The sequence below is a fragment of the Bicyclus anynana genome, chromosome 20, assembly GCF_947172395.1.
Source record: "Bicyclus anynana chromosome 20, ilBicAnyn1.1, whole genome shotgun sequence".
Lineage (NCBI taxonomy): Eukaryota > Metazoa > Arthropoda > Insecta > Lepidoptera > Nymphalidae > Bicyclus > Bicyclus anynana.
In genome coordinates, this window is record NC_069102.1 from 11,138,092 (window position 1) to 11,156,858 (window position 18,767).

At 34.9% G+C, this 18,767-nt stretch overlaps 1 protein-coding gene across 4 annotated transcripts in view; it reads left to right on the plus strand.

The window, feature by feature from the left end:
* Positions 1–1,217: 1,217 nt before the first annotated feature.
* LOC112057294 (aldehyde dehydrogenase, dimeric NADP-preferring) overlaps positions 1,218–18,767 on the plus strand; it is a 58,229-nt gene continuing 40,679 nt past the window's right edge. For 2 of the 4 annotated variants that reach the window (XM_024097787.2, XM_024097797.2), the window contains exon 1: positions 1,219–1,370. In XM_024097787.2, the coding sequence (XP_023953555.2) occupies positions 1,241–1,370 (130 nt within the window). In that variant the 5' untranslated portion in view covers positions 1,219–1,240. Of the gene's footprint in view, positions 1,371–12,089; positions 12,225–18,767 lie in introns of those variants that run through there. The other 2 variants (XM_024097793.2, XM_024097803.2) reach the window with 2 other exon arrangements.

Below are 18,767 nucleotides of genomic sequence, written 5' to 3' on the forward strand. Positions count from 1 at the left end.
TTTTTTAAATCAGGCCAGAAGTTCCTGAGATTAACTCGTTCAAATAAATAAATTCTACAGCTTTATAATATTACTATAGATATTTATATACTACACATAAATACTTATACAGGATGTCCCGAAAAGTCCCGTCAGTGCAATTAGGTCATGCCATGTGCAGAAAAATTACATAAACGTCGATTTTATACTTGGCAAGCTTGGCAATTATTTTTGAATAGTTGTAGAATAAATGAAAGTTTCGTTTTTTCTACTGCAAACTTTAAACTTTAAACAACTATTTAACAATAACTACCAAGTATAAAATCAACGTTTAAATAATTTTAATTAATTCTTCAGCACATGGTATGACTAAACTCCACTGAAGGCTTAAGCCTTAATGTCAGCTATAACCTTATAAAGGATGTCGTAATATTTACGGGACATCCTGTATAATGTATAAACACACCCATACACTGGAGAACACCCATGCTCATCACACAAATATTTTCCAGTTTTGGAAATTGAACCCACGCCCTTTGATGCAAAAAGAAAGAAGAGAGAAAGAAAAAACGCTTATCTTAAAACCACACACAATGCCGAAGCACCGATACAGCGACCGATGCCTTAACCACTTGAGCAAGGCAAGAAAAACTTAAGTAGCAGAAGCATCAAACACCATACTGTCATGTTTGGCACAACCTTTTAATAGGTACCAGCTCAGCATTTTTGCATGATCCAATCCAATTGCTGGAGCATACAGCACTGATATTCAGCTGATATCACAATTTTGACACTGAGAATTTTCTTAATTCTCGTGTGAGAAGTCTGCTAATCCGTAAAGCCTAACCCCTCTCATTCTGAGAAGAGACCCGTGTTAAACAGTGAGCCGAATCTATACTAATATTATAAGGCTGAAGAGTTTGTTTGTTTGAACGCGCTAACCTCAGGAACTACTGGTCCGATTACAAAAATTCTTTCAGTGTTAGATAGCCCATTTATCGAGGAAGGCTATATTTCTACGGGAACGGAAACCACGTGGGTGAAACCGCGCGGCATCTACTAATAGGTTTATAATTATGGTCCAACACAAAAATGATGAGATTAGCGCAAACAACTAAACAAACAAACAAACTGTTCAATGTTTAATAGTAAAGATTCAATAATAGCTGTTGGTACAATAGTTATTAAACTATGTATTGATATTTGACCTCAAGTGAGTCCACGAGCGAGGTGAAATGAAATTAGCTTACGCTTAGTAGCAATGCCATCGCCAAACGAAACACACGCGAGTGATTTTAGTGAGGTGCATGTTATAGACATCGATTCGGACTTCGACGCCGATTTACCAATCATAAAGATCGATAAACAGGACAACACTATGAACGGGAACGGTAAGTGACATCCCCAATTCAAATTTCACTTTTATAATTCTACTCTTCTCAATATATAAGAATTACTAGTAATAACTTCACAGTTTCTCCCGCGTAATTCCCATTCCTGTAGGAATACGGGGATTAGTATAATATAGATTACTTGATGAAGATGTATAGTTTTAAATATCTGTCGAGTACTTTTTAAGTTAAATCGTAACAAACGAACAAAAATAGAACTTAATATTATACCTCCTTACCTTTTTAAGTAGGTATAATATTAATTTTTGATTCACAATCAAAGTTATTAAAAGTAATATTATAGGTAGGTATTTTAAGTTAAGTTATTGAAGAAATATTTATTTTGGAATAACTGAAATTGCTTTTACTTGTAACAGGTATGTGTTCTGAATATTGTTTTTAAATAGTACAGCTATTTAAATATTCAGCATGTATGTTTCCAAACGATGTCTGTTCAACCAGAAATAAACAAATTATTATTAAACAAAAGTCATTTTAATAAAAAAAATAGTATTGACACAGACTAAAGCAAAAACAAGACCAAAAAAAAAATGTTCATATACAAATACCTACCTATCTACAATATTTCACATATTTTCGGGGCTCATCATATCATTTATATTGTAATTAATTAACTAGCTGTTGGTATCAAAAAATTTAAAACGATAACAAAAACAATCAAGGTTCCTCTATAAATATCTAAGCATGTATTTTATTTACTAACTAGCGGACGCCCGCGACTTCGTCCGCGTGAAAATCAATGTAAACTTTCAAGTCCTGTTTCACCACTTTAGGGGTTGAATTTTAAAAATATTTGAATTACATTTTATTTCGTATTTTTTTTTATGATTTATGAACAAATTTTTTAAAACTGTAACTCTAATAATGAAGGACTTTCCATACAAACGTTCAACCCCTATTTCACCCCCTTCTTATTTTATTTTCGCAATAAAAAGTATCCTATAACCTTTTCTGTATTATGATCTTAAACCGTGCCAAGTTTCATTTTAATTCATTCAGTAGTTTCAGCGTGATGCCCGAATAACAAAAAAACACGAACAGACAGACAGACAAAAATCGAAAAAAAAATATTTTTAGCTTCAGTATCGATTATATAATGTCCCCATACAAAAAAATTTATTATATCTTCAAAGTACAGAATTGGACCTGCTACAGTTTTATTATAAGTATAGATAGATTACATGATTTTTATTCAATTACGCTTGTCATTCAAGATGATCGCAGACAATTTGTTTTTATTCAATTCCATTGTTACAATAACTCGATAAAATGTACGATCATGATAAAAAAAATTGCTTAAGTGGTGATACAAACTATAAATGAAATAGTCTACTACTTTATTTATAGTATAGTCGACGCCGCGCGATTTCACCCGCGTAGTTCTCGTTCCCGTACAGTTACGTAACGTGTCTGTGAGGGGTCCTGTATCAAAATTAGTTTGGGGGCCGAAATGAAGGGTAAAAATTTATCACAAAAGAAACAAAAATGCTCGCTTAAAATAAATATGACAGTGACTTAACATATGTTTCCAACTTTTATTTATTTATTTACTTAAACAATACCCGGGAAGACATTACAGTTGCCCAGTTCGTCTTCCCAGGCTATAAAATATACATTATAATAATAGGTAATTACAAACAAAATTACAAACTACAACAAAAATAACATGAAAGAGAAAAAAAAAGAAAACATTACTAATTAAAATACAAAACATTAATCAACAATATTATATAATATACTTAACAATTTAACAAAATATAAAAATTTTGGACTCAGGGAAAAAAAGAGATTGTGAATTACCTGCATTTTACTAATTTTGCATTCACACGTAAGGGGCCTGTAGTCCGGGGGCCCCGTATCATTTTCCAGTAGGAATATGGGGGTAATATATAGCCTATAGCCTTCCTAGATAAATAGGCTATCTAACACTGAAATATTTTTTCAAATCGGATCAGTAGTTCCTGATATTAGCGCGTTCAAGCAAACAAACAAACTCTTCAGCTTTATAATATTAGTATACTTAGATAGGTAGGATTTAAGATTATAATCTATCTCTGTGCCAAATTTCACCCAGATCGATTCAGCCATTCGTTCCTAAAATACCTAATTTGTAGATATATGCAAAGATTTATAGCTTGACAACTTCGTTCGTAACACTCCCGATGGTCTGCGCAGGCCGGGGGTCGTGTAGCGATGAATGAAAAACCCACGACTGATGCACCTCACTTCCCCGCGATTTCACGCCCGCGCAATCTTTCCCCCCGTCGCCCGCATATCATGGGAGTGTCATCAACGAACTTGCCAGACTATAGTATAAAATATTGTTGGATATAATATGTACCTTCCATCTTGCGTCTTGGATTCTTAACTTAATGTTTTTCGTCATCCTTTTAACGGTGTTAATTGGTTTGTAGACGTACCCTGAACTAAATTTATATTTTCAACAGCGTACAGATCCTTAGAGATATAAGTAGCTAATAGTTAAGTGTGCAAGCTATTAGGTTTTATGATTAATTAAACATTTTAACTGGGGATTATTAAACCTGTCATATATTATAAACAACTGGTTATTAAATGTACCTGGAACGTTGACCTCTTATAATATAAAAAAGACGCACAATTATGTAGAAAATATCACTTAAAACTGGCCAATTTTGCTTTGACAGTTTTAGAAAATTATTCCTAAAGACCTTTAAATATAGCAACATTCAATAAAATCCCAAATTCAGAGCAATTTGAACGTTAAGGTTAAGGTTGTTTTTGCAAATGCAACTACTTCAATTGAGTGCCAAGAAGTTGTGTATGGCACTCATTGAGTGAGGACGTTTTTTTGTTCGCTGATTGTGCATCCACTGTTTGATAGGAGATCGATGACCCGGAAGTATTAATTAAAAAAATTAAAACTATTAAGTTTCTTTAGACCAACTATTTAAAAATAATTTCCGAATAGAAAGTTAACGCTTATGTATTTTCCCAACATATACGACTAAATCGCATTGAAGTAGGGATTTTTGTATATTTTAGAAAAATCAATATACCTAACTTAAAAATCATAAAATTTTGTTATTGTTTTGGACATGATATAAATTTTAGAGTACTCTAAATATAGGTAGCCCTTTCAGCTGTACATCTCCATTATTCAGGGAACAATTTCAACGAGAGTTAAGTGTCCAATCGACTATGCTATATTACCATCCTAAGCTGATAGGTCAATGAACGGGGACATAATTTGTGTATCCGGAGGGGTCTTTGTCAGAAGGTCATCCAATACATTATAAACAACTCTAAACATTATTTCGACAACAACAGTATATCTGCAATCATTAAAGATCATTTTAGAACATATTAAGTTTTCGTATTTAAGCGATTATATTTTCCAGTTCCCGTGAGAATACGGGGATAATATATAAGGGTTGGGTTTAGATTGATTTATTTTTCTTTGAAAAAAGATAATTTATAGGTATGGTGGTATTTATATATTTATAGGTATGGCTTATTTTTAGATACAGTATTTTCGGAGAAAAAGTCAATTGTATAAATAACTTGAAAAGTATTTTTATTTTATTCCAAAAAAAATATTCTTAAAATACTCTTATCAAGACCTTTCATTTGATGTATCATACGACGAAGTTTGTACAAGTTTCTTTTTCTACTTTCCATCTTACCCCCCTTAAGTGCATATTAAAATTTTAGCTTTTCACGATACATCCCTGTATTTGGGTCACACCAATTGATATGTGTACCTATCTGCGCAAGTGATATTATAAGGGTTCCGTTTTTGTTCTACGTTTCTACGTATATTCGGAACCCAAAAAATGTTTAAATATTAAAATTGTTATGTGTTCATGTCTCGAATCGGTCTCTCATATTTTTTTTCAATCTAGTAGAACGCTAATGAACAATTTAAGACCCTTTTAAAAAAGTTTCAAGTGTATTATGACGATAGTACTACAAAAAATCTATACTAATATTATAAAGCTGAAGAGTTAGTTTGTTTGATTGAACGCGCTAATCTCAGGAACTACTGGTCCGATTGGAAAAATTCTTTCTGTGTTAGATAGCCCATTTATCGAGAAAGGCTATAAGCTATATATTATCCCTGTATTCCTACGGAAACGGGAACCACGCGGGTAAAACCGAGAGGCGTCAGCTAGTAATATATATTATTTCATAGCTGACTGTACAGAGTACACGCACGGCGAACTAATATTAAATATAATAACAACATAATATAGCATTACAAACACGCAATACAAATTATATTACACGCCTATTGTATTGAAGGTTATTAAGTTTTTTTTTACACTTCTATAACGACTTAGCGTTTGCTTGCGAACGAATTTACGTATTAAGCAGTTATGTAGCGAATTATACAACCAGAAAATAATAAAAATCTTGGTATGTTGCAGAAAAGTAAAGAACCGCCCCTGTACCCAAGTGGCACGTCGATTCCCTTTCTACGATCGCAAACGTTTCGAAAACTAGAAAAATGTATGGGATTGACAGATCTTGATCACGTAACCTGTGCAGCAAATGTCATTCCCATACACTTTTCTAGTTTTCGAAGCGTTTGCGATCGTAGAATGAGAATCGACGTGGCTACAGGGGCTGATTAGAAAACAAAAAGAAAGTCAAAAATAAATAAATTGTTATTTTTATACATGACTTTAATTATATATTTTCACTATCTATACAGACAAACTGCGGTTTTTTTATTTGATTGTCGCCTGCCTATTTATGTAATATAAATTAAAATTCAATTGTATTATTTTTTATGTTTATCACAAAAAGCGAATAAAGAACAGGTTTAAATAAAATATAATAATACGCATTTTATTAATTGTTGTTTAAAAATGTTAACTGCCTCTTTGGATTAGTGGTTAACTTGTTTGGCTCTGAGGATCATGAGGTCCTAGCAAAAAAATAGGTCTTTTTTTCAAGGAACTCCTATCAGTCTGAAAGTGGCTAGTCGGTACCTCTGCCCTTTATTTTAAATAGTATTTATTTTACTTAATGTTATATTTTAAGTGGAATGCTTAACCAAAAGTAGGTACCAAACTGTAAGGTACCAGACTAATAAAATCCGTTTTAAGTTTTTTGCATGATACTTCGAGAACACGGACAAAAAGTATGAATGCCACATCAATTAATAATCTTCCACAACAGGAGAAGTAATTTAACAAATACCTACTTAGTTATATTTAACTCGAAAAAAAGACAACTAAATTGAATGAATAGCATAAAATCGCAAAACAATCTTAAAGCATGATTGTTTTGTAATCATTAATCGGTATGTGTGAATGAAAAAGATCGGGATTTGTGATTAATGAACAGTTTTAATAAAACAAAAATACTTAATTAGCTAATTAACAACCGCTAAGCTACTGTTAAGTTTTAATACAGGCACACTTAAAATGTGGCCTCTACACGTACGTGACTTCACACACACACAATTCAGATTATGATAAACGGCAAGTGTTAATATCAATTTAAATACTTTTTAATTTATATTTTCCTGTTTCATCGCGACCTTGAACATCAAGAATTAATTTAAATTTAATATTAGACTTATTACTACTATATTTATCTCGAGTTTTTATAATCGCACTCCGCGGAAACGGCTCGACTGATTTTAATGATTTTATTTTTGTATATGACTATGAGAATAGGTATAAAGAATAACAAAAAACACGGACAGACTGACAGACAGACAAAAAATCGAAAAAAAAATATTTTTAGCTTCAGTATCGATTATACATATTCCCCAACAATTTTTTTTAAAATATCTTCAATGTGCAGAATGTACAAAATGTATAGAATTCGTATTTTAAGTATAGATCTAACCACTAATCCAAAGAGGAAGTCTAGATGGCGCTGTCGTCCGTTATGCCACGCTAACGATTGTTGTTACAAATGGTATAAGTAAAATCTCAAATTGCGAATAAACGTATAGAATTCGACCTGTTTTATTATAAGTATAGATAGAAATCGGGGCGTTCGCTAAAATCTCCTTTTCCAAATTTCTCTACAATGAAAGCGGTCGACTGTTTTTAATGGCAATTGTATCTAATGTTGTTTTAACGAGTCGCCTGAAATAATAATCGGCTCCTTTGAAATGATGAAAGAGAGTAATGATAAGGGATATCAAATGTAATGAATACTATTTACTTAGGAGCGAACATAAATTGTCACGTAAATTGACGAAGTTTTTTTTTTATTTTTATTTTTTTTTATTTGTATTTTCTTTTTTTCAAATTAATTAATATTGTTCTTCTATTCATTATTAAAAGTAATTTCTGGAATGACATAATATTAACTGTAACTGAAACTAATATAATATTTTGCATGCCAATCGGGCGTGATACAGAACAGATTATATTTATTTGTTAAGACCTTGTAAACTGTATCAGCAAATAAAGGATTGTATTTGTATTTGTATTTGTATTTCTTTCGTTTCCTGCATAATCATCAGCTTTTTATTAAAGACCCACAACAGAGCCAGGAGGAACCACGCTTCTGCAACAGGAGCTGGCGGGTAGGTCATCCTTACTATGTATTCTGTGATCCTATGTTTGTTAGAAGTGAACGAACTTCGACTTTGATATTTGCGCCGATATTGTCAATAAGCCGTGACGTGTTACACTTTCACGCCTCGACTACTCAACCGAATTAGCTGAAATTTGGTATTGAGATATATTATAGCCTGAATTAACACATAGGCTACTTTTTATCCCGGAAAAAGCCATGGTTCCCGAGGGATTTGTGAAAAACTAAATTCCACGCGGACCAAGTCGCGGGCGTCCGCTAGTGCTATTATAAACAAAACTTTGTTTTTTTTCAAAAAGATAATAAAAAGGGTTTTACGTAAGCATGCTGAGCAGTGACTGGCAATCCATTTTAATGTGATCAAATGCAACAAAAAGTAGTGCATTGGCACTTTCACGACAATGTTTCTTTGGCTTTGTTATGTCAGGTGCGTTGATCCCGCTCGTCGCCTCTGTGGTCTAGTGGCTTTGGATCACAAAGTCCTGGGTTCGTTCGGTTAAATAAAAACAGGTACAATAGGCGCCCTTATCGCTAAGAAGCGATTTCTCCCAGGCAACCTAATCTTGGTTTCTTGCAATGATTTTTAGCCTGAAATTTAGAAGTTAGTATTAAATTAAATAAGATTATAAAATTTTAAAATATATTAAAAATCTTTTATCGTAATTAGATAAAAATTCATACAGTTTTAGCTTCCTTATATTAAATGTTACATTTTTTTATATTTGAACTATAAACATAAACGCACAAATAACAAAGATATTTGTAATTTTGTTAGAACGCCCATACAAATCTAACGATCATATTATGGCGCGTTTTTCAGGGATCCGCGGCAGCGCCGCAAATCTGACACTTTAAATAACTGTAGCTCCGAAAGTAATGATCGCAGGTACCCCGTTACTTTTACAATAACGATATCTCAATTACGAAAATCCGTCCGGCGGATTGGAAGATATGAGGTAATAAAGAATATTACATACATACATACATACATACAAGATACGCGCGAAAAACATAACACTTCTTGGGTAAAAAAACACAAGAATGTACTCGTAAATTATTATTATCTAGGTATGTGTCTCCTAAAGTCTCAACTTAAGAATTCAACTCGGACGAAGTTGCGGAATTCTCTTAGTGTTTATATAATTTTACTGTACGCTTGCATTAAGCTGATAAGCGACCTTAAGCTAAGGGTTATGCAATTTCCCGTAAAACCATTTTTTGAAGCTAAATTGCATCACTTTTAGCGTCCGTCAATATATCGCTCAAAAGAATCACAAAACGCTGACCATTACCCAAATTATTTTCAAGTCTGAAACCGGTTAACATTAAGTTAATTATAGCAGTCTATGCTTACGTTACATAACCACTGTGGTAATCTGGTAAACATTTTTAGTATAACTTGTTAGGTAAACGAATGCTTATGTTTAACAGATAAAAGAACGGTACTAATTATGATAAATTGTTAACATAATATGTTGAATCAACTGTTCTTACGATGGTCGTTACTTTTTTTTTATTATTTACAAGTTAGCCCTTGACTACAATTTCACCTGATGGTAAGTGATGATGCAATCTAAGATGGAAGCGGGCTAACTTGTTAGGAGGAGGATGTAAATCCACACCCCTAATGCTAGCCACAAACGGTCAATTATTCTCACGTTTCTGTAGCACCCACGACTTTAATTGATCGTGTGTTGGTCATTGCGTACATGACGGCTCAACTTGAGCCGCGTGGGTGCTGCCATTTTCACTGCAGAAACGTGAGAATAATTGACCGTCAATGGGGCCCATTACGGTGTCTACACGGCATCTTACCGGAACGCTAAATCGCTTGGCGGTACGTCTTGCCGGTGGGATGGTAGCCACGGCCGAAGCCTCCCACCAGCCAGACCAATTAAGAAAATCTCAATCGGCCTAGCCGGGGATCGAACCTAGAACTTCCGGCTTGTAAATCCACCACGCATACCACTGCGCCACGGAGGCCGTCGAAAACTCCACTACGTTTGTATCAATGGTCTAATCTACCTAATAGAAAAGCTTCGTTAAGCACTTGAGAAGTTTTCGCTTGGCTGATGTTTAGATAGTCAGATATAGAAGAGATGAAATTGCAGTAGTAAATTAATGTCAGCCACTGACGATCTAGTAATCTCACATGCCTGAAGCGCCAAAGACTCGACCCTTCAATCGATCAGTTTTATCGGCTACCCTACCGATAGCCGATAAAACTGATCGTCGGCATGATGTGCAGGACATCAGTCGATCAGTTTTATCGGCGACCAACCTATTGCGACCAACACACGATCAGTTTTATCGAATGTCGGGCCGTTACAATGTCATAGTAATATTGTTATAATGTTACTAGCGGACTCGCTCAAGCTTCGCTTTGACTTATTAATTTATTTATTTGCACTTCTTCCCTATCCCTACCTTACACTACCATACTCCTACCCCTACCCCTACCCTACCCCTACCCTACCTCTACTCTACCACTACCCTACCCTACCCTACAACTACCCTACCACTACCCTACCCCTACCCTATCCCTATACTATAAACCTACCCTACCACTACCCTACCCTACCTCTACCCTACCCCTACCCTACCCCTACCCTACCCCTACCCTACCCCTACCCTACCCCTACCCTACCCCTACCCTACCCCTACCCTACCGCTACCCTACCCCTACCCTATCCCTATAACATACCCCTACCCTACCACTACCCTATCCTAGGATTTAGGGGTTTGAAAAATAGATGTTGGCCGATTCTCAGACCTACTGAATATGCACAAAAAATTTCATCAAAATCGGTCGAGCCGTTTCGGAGGAGTTCAAGTTCGAACACCGCGACACGAGAATTTTATATATTAGATAATAATATTATTAATATAAGTATAGATTTAACAAAACTGATGGCCTGCCACAGAGTGTGGGAAAATCAAAGAAATACCGCAAAGCGATTTAGCGTTCCGGTACGATGTCGTGTAGAAACCGAAATGGGTGTGGATTTTCATCCTACGCCTAACAAATTATAATGTATCTAAGTAAGTACCTACCTAACCAACAAGTTTGTTTTTTGCTTAGAAGAATTCAATGCCGACTATATTGTATTCCAAAGTTCAACTAAATACAAAGTTCAAATTACGTCCTACTTTAGTATTAGGTATATTTGATTTCTGTGCAAAGACTATTTGAGACTAATCCAAAGATTAATAATAAAGATTATTTAGTCACTAGCGCATCATAACTGAGGCAAACAAAAGCGGCTTATTGCAGTGAATCGCATAGCAAAGAAAGAAAGTTATTTACAATTAATAATACCTACGTACGTAAATACACATATTTTAAAGTTCTTAAACACACAACTTGACATTGTATGTATTATGATATACTAGCTGACGCCGCGCGGTTATACCCGCGTGGTTCCCGTTCCCATAGGAATACGGGAATAATATTATAGCCTATAACCTTCCTCGATAAATGGGCTATCTAACACTGAAAGAATTATTAAAATAGGACCGTTTCTGAGATTAGCGCGTTCAATCAAACAAACAAACAAACTCTTCAGCTTTATAATATTAGTATAGATACAATGTCGAGTTGTGTTTAAGAACTTTAAAAACTGTATCATCAACATTATCAACCCACATATATCCCCCATATATTATATCATAGTCTACCACGCTGGCCAAATGCGGAAAAACTGTATAACACATAAATATACAATGGAATTATACACAAAATTGTGCATGTGTGCGCTCAGTAGAGTATATAAATAGTTGTATTCGCGGTGGATTTACAAAACGGAGGTCCCCGGCTGGTCAGAATAAAAAAAAAACTTATATAGTATTTTTACAAAGAGCTAAAGTTTGTGAGGTTGTAAAGCAGTAATTATTAAACACTCGAAAACCTTAGAGAATGTCTCACGTTAAACTTAGTTCGAAAACTTTTTCTAACTTTAAGTCCACCCTACAATTACCGTTTACAAATGTTTAAAATTTACTTTACAGTTTCGAAACAAACTGGGTGTAGGTACCAGACGGTAGACCACGCGGAATATCCTATAGAGATTCCGATACCGTTGAGGTACCATAAGAAATCTGTATTGTCCCCTGTTCGGTCACAGTTAGTCAGTCATTAGTGGTCACTGGTCACTGGTCAGTGGTCAGTAACAATGAGTCCGCCGGCGTCACGGCACGATCGCGCGAGTTGTGTGCAAATACAAATAGATGCTAATGTGAATGCCAGTGATAGTGCGTGCGTCATAGATATCGATAATGATACACCTGGTAAAAATCTTTATCTTTTTTTTTAAACATTTGCTATAAAAAAAGTTACTGATCCAGCAAACGGCAGTTTTTTTTCATTAAATATTACAGAAAAAATCTTAAAATATGGGGTGTGTTTAATCTTATAAGAGTATATTGAGTTTAAGAGTAAAAAGTTTATAATGTGTGTTTGGAAGTTTGTTCTCAATCACAGAAAAAGTTTAGTACGGATTTGGACTATAGAGTTTTAATTTTGAATTAAATATCAGTGGCTGGTGATTATGTAGGTAATCTTCGATTCTAGTAAACGTGGATTAGACTGTTTGAACTTGACAGAGATTCTGGGAAATACTATGTAATGCTTATTTCTGCCGCCCAGCATTGTCTGACTTATGATCATATTGTGTGATAAAGGTATGTTTGCAAGTGAAATTATAGTCCTTTTGACGGCCTCCGTGGCGCAGTGGTATGCGCGGTAGATTTACAAAACGGAGGTCCTGGGTTCGATCCCTGGACTGATTAAGGTTTTCTTAATTGATCCAGGTCTGATTGGTGGAAGACTTCGGCCGTGGCTAGTTACCTACGGGCATAGACGTACAGCTAAGCGATTTAGCGTTCCGGTACGATGTTGTGTAGAAACTGAAAAGGGTGTGGATTTTCAAGTTAACCCGTTTTCATCCAAGATCGCATAATCACTTACCATCAAGTGAGATTGTGGTCAAGGGCTTACTTGTAAAGAATAAAAAATAGGTGGATTAGACTGAGTTTGAACTCGTCAGCGCTTTGTGGAAACAGTACTATGTTATGTTTATTTCTACCGCCCAACATTGTCTTATTTATGATCATACTAGCGGACGCCAGCGACTTCGTCCGCGTGAAATTTAGTTTTCCACCAATCCCTCGGAAACCATAGATTTTATCGAGAACAAAAGCAGCCTATGTGTTAATCCAGAGTAAAGTCTATTTTCATTCCAAATTTCAGCCAAATCGGTTTAGTGGCTGCGGCGTTAAAGAGTAACAAACATCCATACAAACTTTCGCGTATATAATATTAGTAGGATAGGATTGTGTGATAAAGGTATGTCTAAAATTAAATTATAGGCACATGAGGCTTAGCACGTGTATTCACTAATTGATGCCCTCAGGTTAATGGACATTAATTAACGCATACTTATAAATAGGTGTTCTTGCATCCTATATACCCAAAAAAAAACATTGTAATTCACTTATTTTTGTAAATGAAAAAAAACCTGTCTTTTCGTTTCATTGATTTACCTACGGCCCAAGCAACCTGATCAAGGTTACTTACAGTACGCGCCGTCTCAAGGACTACTACCTTATGTATCCGAGCTTGATCTAACAGCCAAACATTAAGTTTTTCGCCTTAGGATATTAAGTGAAACGATCATTTAACAATAACGGTTGAACCAAAATTGTAGAATGTAATTGCGAGTCAAAATCAATAAGAATATTAATTTAAAAAAAAAAGTATTTTGCGTTTGTTTTTTAATTATTATTCTTTTTTTAAGAATATTTGCCATATATTTTATAATATGACTAACATTCCCATTCCCCTCCAACTACTCGGGAAAGACTAGGAGTGGGTACGACAAAAGACCAACGGGGCGGGCATAGAACCACCACCCCTCGGTGATGAGTCCGACCGTTCTTACCGTTGAGCTATTGAGGCTCTAAACTCGAAGCTGTATTGCAACAACCTGTCTATTTTAAATTAATCAATTATGATGTACCAAAAGTTAGCAAATAGGGTTGCGTAATAAAAATCGATATTTTTCTAGGATTTGGTGTGCATCACTATCGCCAATATTTAATTAAAAAATCAGCTTGTATATCTTGTTACAGAAATTAGATTTTTTTGTTATGAAATTCTGCATTTGTGACCGCCAGATGCTCTAAATCTTAATTTATTGATTAACGAGAGGTCTCTACTCTGAGGATAGATGCACTGATGAAGGCCTGTTGTCAAAACCATCCAGATGAATGTTAATCGATGCTTTTACTATACATAAGTGAATTGTGAATTTCATGAAATGCCAATTATCATTGGTCCGCTCAACGAAAGAGGACAGATTAAATAAAACTCAATTTTATCATACTTTTGTACAATGTACATAATGTTTTACAATCGATCCAGATTTTAAGTATAAAGTCTCCCAATATTGATATTGTACAGAAAGCAGACGGGCACAACTACTGAGCACAGCTTATTATTTAAACAATAAAAATATGAAAATAACACAGATTAAGAATAGACAGATGGAGCGAATGGAGATGGATTACAAAATTCAAAAACAAATACATTCTCGAGTCCCGAAAAAAAAACGAACAAAATCTAAACCTTACTCCTGCTTTGTACATACAATATATTCTCTGCTTCTACTACATTACTATGTAAAACGAGTACCAAAATGTTTATTGCAACACTATTTGCACCTACTATTTGCACAAACACTATAATACACAAGATGTAATAATTTTTTATGGTTCGAGTGGGGAATCGGAAAATTTTTGGGATATAATTTTGATATTTACCTCTCGTCTATAGGGCCCCCCCAACTAATTTTAATACAGGGCCCCTCCAAGGCACGCTACGCCACTCTAATTATTGATTATTATTATATTAATTTACATGATTGTTGTTACAGTTAAATTTTGAAATACAAATTGTGAAAAAAGTTCGTAGCGGATGTCAAAGAGACGCGTGACGTTTGTTTTTTATGAGTTTAACCGCCTTCATCACAATGCTTGTAAAGACTCACTCTGTATGATCTTTACTCTGTGGTAAATAAATAAACAAACTGTTAAAATAACTACCTACGTGCCTACATTTATCAATTGTATTGGCATTCTATTACATTATCATGCATACTATTATAACGTAATTTGACGTAACGCAACAAATAACGCAGTAGCGTAACGTAATCATTTATATTCCCACGATCAGTAATAATTTAATACTAACTTGTAGACAGTTAATAATAGATATTAGGTAATACGAGTATTATAGTAATAACAATTTGTTTAGACAAGTAGACTTCTAATAGCAGACGCCCGCGACTGGCCGTTAAATATTGTTTTTCCCGTAAATTAAAATCTATTGGCGGCCTTAACAGTGAAATACAAAGTCTTGTAAGATCGAATGCCGTGACGGCAAACGATACGGACTATGGTATACTTACCTATAATATACAGAGTGTCCCGTAATTAATGGATAAAACGCAAATGGTAGATACACCATCTAACTATCTAAAACTAATTTGAATAGTTTTCCAAAAATCCCTAGGGTGACCAAGTTATATTTTTGGACATTTTTTTAAATCGTGTCATCCTAATGAAAGAAAAATAATTATTGCACTCAAAGCTTTTTCTACAAAACAAATAATTGGTAATTTATTTTGTAATAATCAACCAAAATCAGATCTTTAAAATCATAATTACAGCAGCTACAGCATTGAAAAAGCTGATTCAAGAAAGAAAAAATTTAAAAATCAAAAAAAAATATAACTTGGTCATCCTAGGGTTTTTTGAAAAACGATTCTATTTAGTTTTAGATAATTAGGTGGTGTATCTGTCGTTTACGTTTCATCCATTAATTACGGGGCCTGTATTTGCTACCGACACACCAGTGGCGAAAGAGGGAATTTAGACGCAGGTAAGCAAAGAAAAGGAAATTCATGCCACTTGATACAAACTCTGGTTTCTTATACATATTCATTACAATAATTAATATATTGTATGATACACATTTTTAAAAGGTAACACGGTGGGAATCGACCTGTATGGACTTTTCGCCGCTGCTACACACATAGATGTTTTGTAGGTATTGTAAGGCGGTCTACAAGATCGTGACGGACGATCATATAAATGTGGGGTCAACCAAAATGCATATTTTTGCTTCTTTACGATCGAGTGTTTAGTTCAAGTTGCTAATAACGCATAACGAGACCACAGACAATAATTAATGTTTCTAAATATGCGGAAATATTGCATCAAACTTTCAAAATATAGTAATATCACAATTTATACAACAGCGGAATACCATTAACTTTTTAGATGAATGTGACCTTTTTGAACTATTGAAGAAAAGCAAATGTACCTAACGACATTTTATTTTTTTCCTTGCGTAACTTTATTTTAATAGCGTTTTTAATTTTTATAAGATAGTAATTCTTATAAAATTAGGTATAATAAAGATCCTCATGCTCGTACAGAGCTTTAACATTCGGTTTGCCATACTCTACCACTAACCCTATTCTACCCTAGCCTTACCCTATTCCTACGTTGAAATTTTTTCTGAATTTTCTTTGCTATGAACCTCATGGAGCCCGAGACCTTTCCAACGAATGCAAAACCGTGGAAATCGGTTCGTGCGTTCTGAAGTTATAGCGTCAGGAAGGAAAACCCGACTTATTTTTATATAGTAGAGAAGACTAGCGGATGCCCGCGACTTCGTTCGCGTGAAACTCGATGTAAACTTTCGAATACCTCTACCCTACCCTACCCTACCCTACCCTACCCTACCCTACCCTACCCCTACCCCTACCCTACCCTACCCCTACCCTACTCCTACCCTACCCCTACCCTACCCCTATCCTACCCCTACCCTACCCCTACCCTACCCGTGCTCTACCCTACCTCTACCTTACGTTGAAATTTTTCCTGAATTTTCTTTGCTATAAACCTCACGGAGCCCGAGACCTTTCCAACGAATGCAAAACCGTGGAAATCGGTTCGTGCGTTCTGGAGTTATAGCGTCAGGAAGGAAAACCCGACTTATTTTATATAGTAGATTAATAAAAATTAAAAAAAAAAGTCAAATGAAATTTTTTACTTACGACCAAAAGGAAGTAAAATTTTATTATTTTAATGTTTATATATTTATGTAGATATGTATGCCTCTGGTTAAATGTGCTGTGTGCATACATCAATGTGAGATTATTGGTGTATAATAAATCATAATTCATAGCAAAATATTAACGCCAATCGTGTGAATTAATTTACAGACTGCCTTGGCCGAAATATTCGTAACTGCATCTTAGTTAAAGTAATAATGTAGGTACATGGATGCGATTATGCACTTTTTATTTATGCTGCAACGCTAAATAAACTGTTACTCAGATAGCTTGGTAACGGTGACAGTCGCCTGTATGACGTTCATAATACGTACGTATCGTGAATCGCGGCAAACTTTCAAGAGTGAAACAAACTATCACCCGCACCATCCTACATAAAACGAACTGTAGATGCCATAATACTTACATAAATGTATATTGTTTTACATAGATGTAAGACATAGTGTACCTACCTACTTAACATAAAAGATGCATTAATAAATAAATTAATAACTTAATAGAAAATGAACTATCGCGAGTGTTATTGGTTGCTTATACTTATGACTTTAGACCATGAGGTCCGAGGATCGAGTCCAAGAAAAAAAAATGCAGAAGGCTCGACTCGAAGTAAGCCATTCCAATAGGCTGAAAACGACTGCGTAAAAAGTTCAAAATAGAATAGGACTAAATTTCCCTTTCCCTCCAATAGGCCTTAATTAGTCATGAGAACAACAATAGTCAAACAAGCCATATTCATATCATATGTCTGAGTCTGTCACACAGAACATAAAGCATAATGGTTATTGTAATAATATGGTATAATGTCATGTTTATCCGTGGTTCCACCTGGATCGAGGTAGCAGCTAAAAATCAGCGCCGCTTGGCCAAGTACTTTGCTTGGTTTATGCGGCACAATGCTGAGCTGTTACCTTTTTTCAAGGTTGTGCCAAACATGACGAAGTGGTTTTTGATGTTTCAACTACTTTAGTTTTAATTTTCAATTGTTCTGGTGGCTGAAGCATTAGACACTACAATAGTGCTTACTTAGGCATTGTGGTGTATGGCACAATTTTTTAAATAAATGTTTTTTGTTTCTTTCTTCTTCTTTCAATATTTTATGCTGTCTTAAATCCGTGGTCTGTCACCCACATTCATACTACATGCAATAATACTGCCTGCAATAATAAAATAGCAATATGCGTAACACAAATATTGCTCATAAGAAAAATAGCCATACGTAAGTTGTACTCAAATCTATATAAGCGTATGTTACACATAGCCAGAAATTATAATATTCCGTGATAAAACCGCTATTAGCATTCAGTTCGCGCGACTGTAACGCAACGGCAGACACGTCTCGCTAATAACACGTGCATTCGATACAACCTCACACATTTCGCTGTCCCGTAGCCATACAAACGGCCAATTATGTCAATGGACGTTAACAAGAGTAGATTAACCCACATTTACAATTACCAAAGGATAATCAGGGCCCTCTTTCCCATTGGGTGAAGTGACAGATTAAGGTAACTTGATGCCCTGTAGGCCCTACCCTAGAGTGAGCTACAAAGAACTAATTCAAGAAAATGATACTCATTTTTTGTATCAATCAACGTCAATATAAAACGCGCAGATTTTGAAATTGCTTTAACTTTCGCATATTCGTTTTTTTCTCGACCGTCTTTGGTGCCTCCTTATACGGGATGCCCTA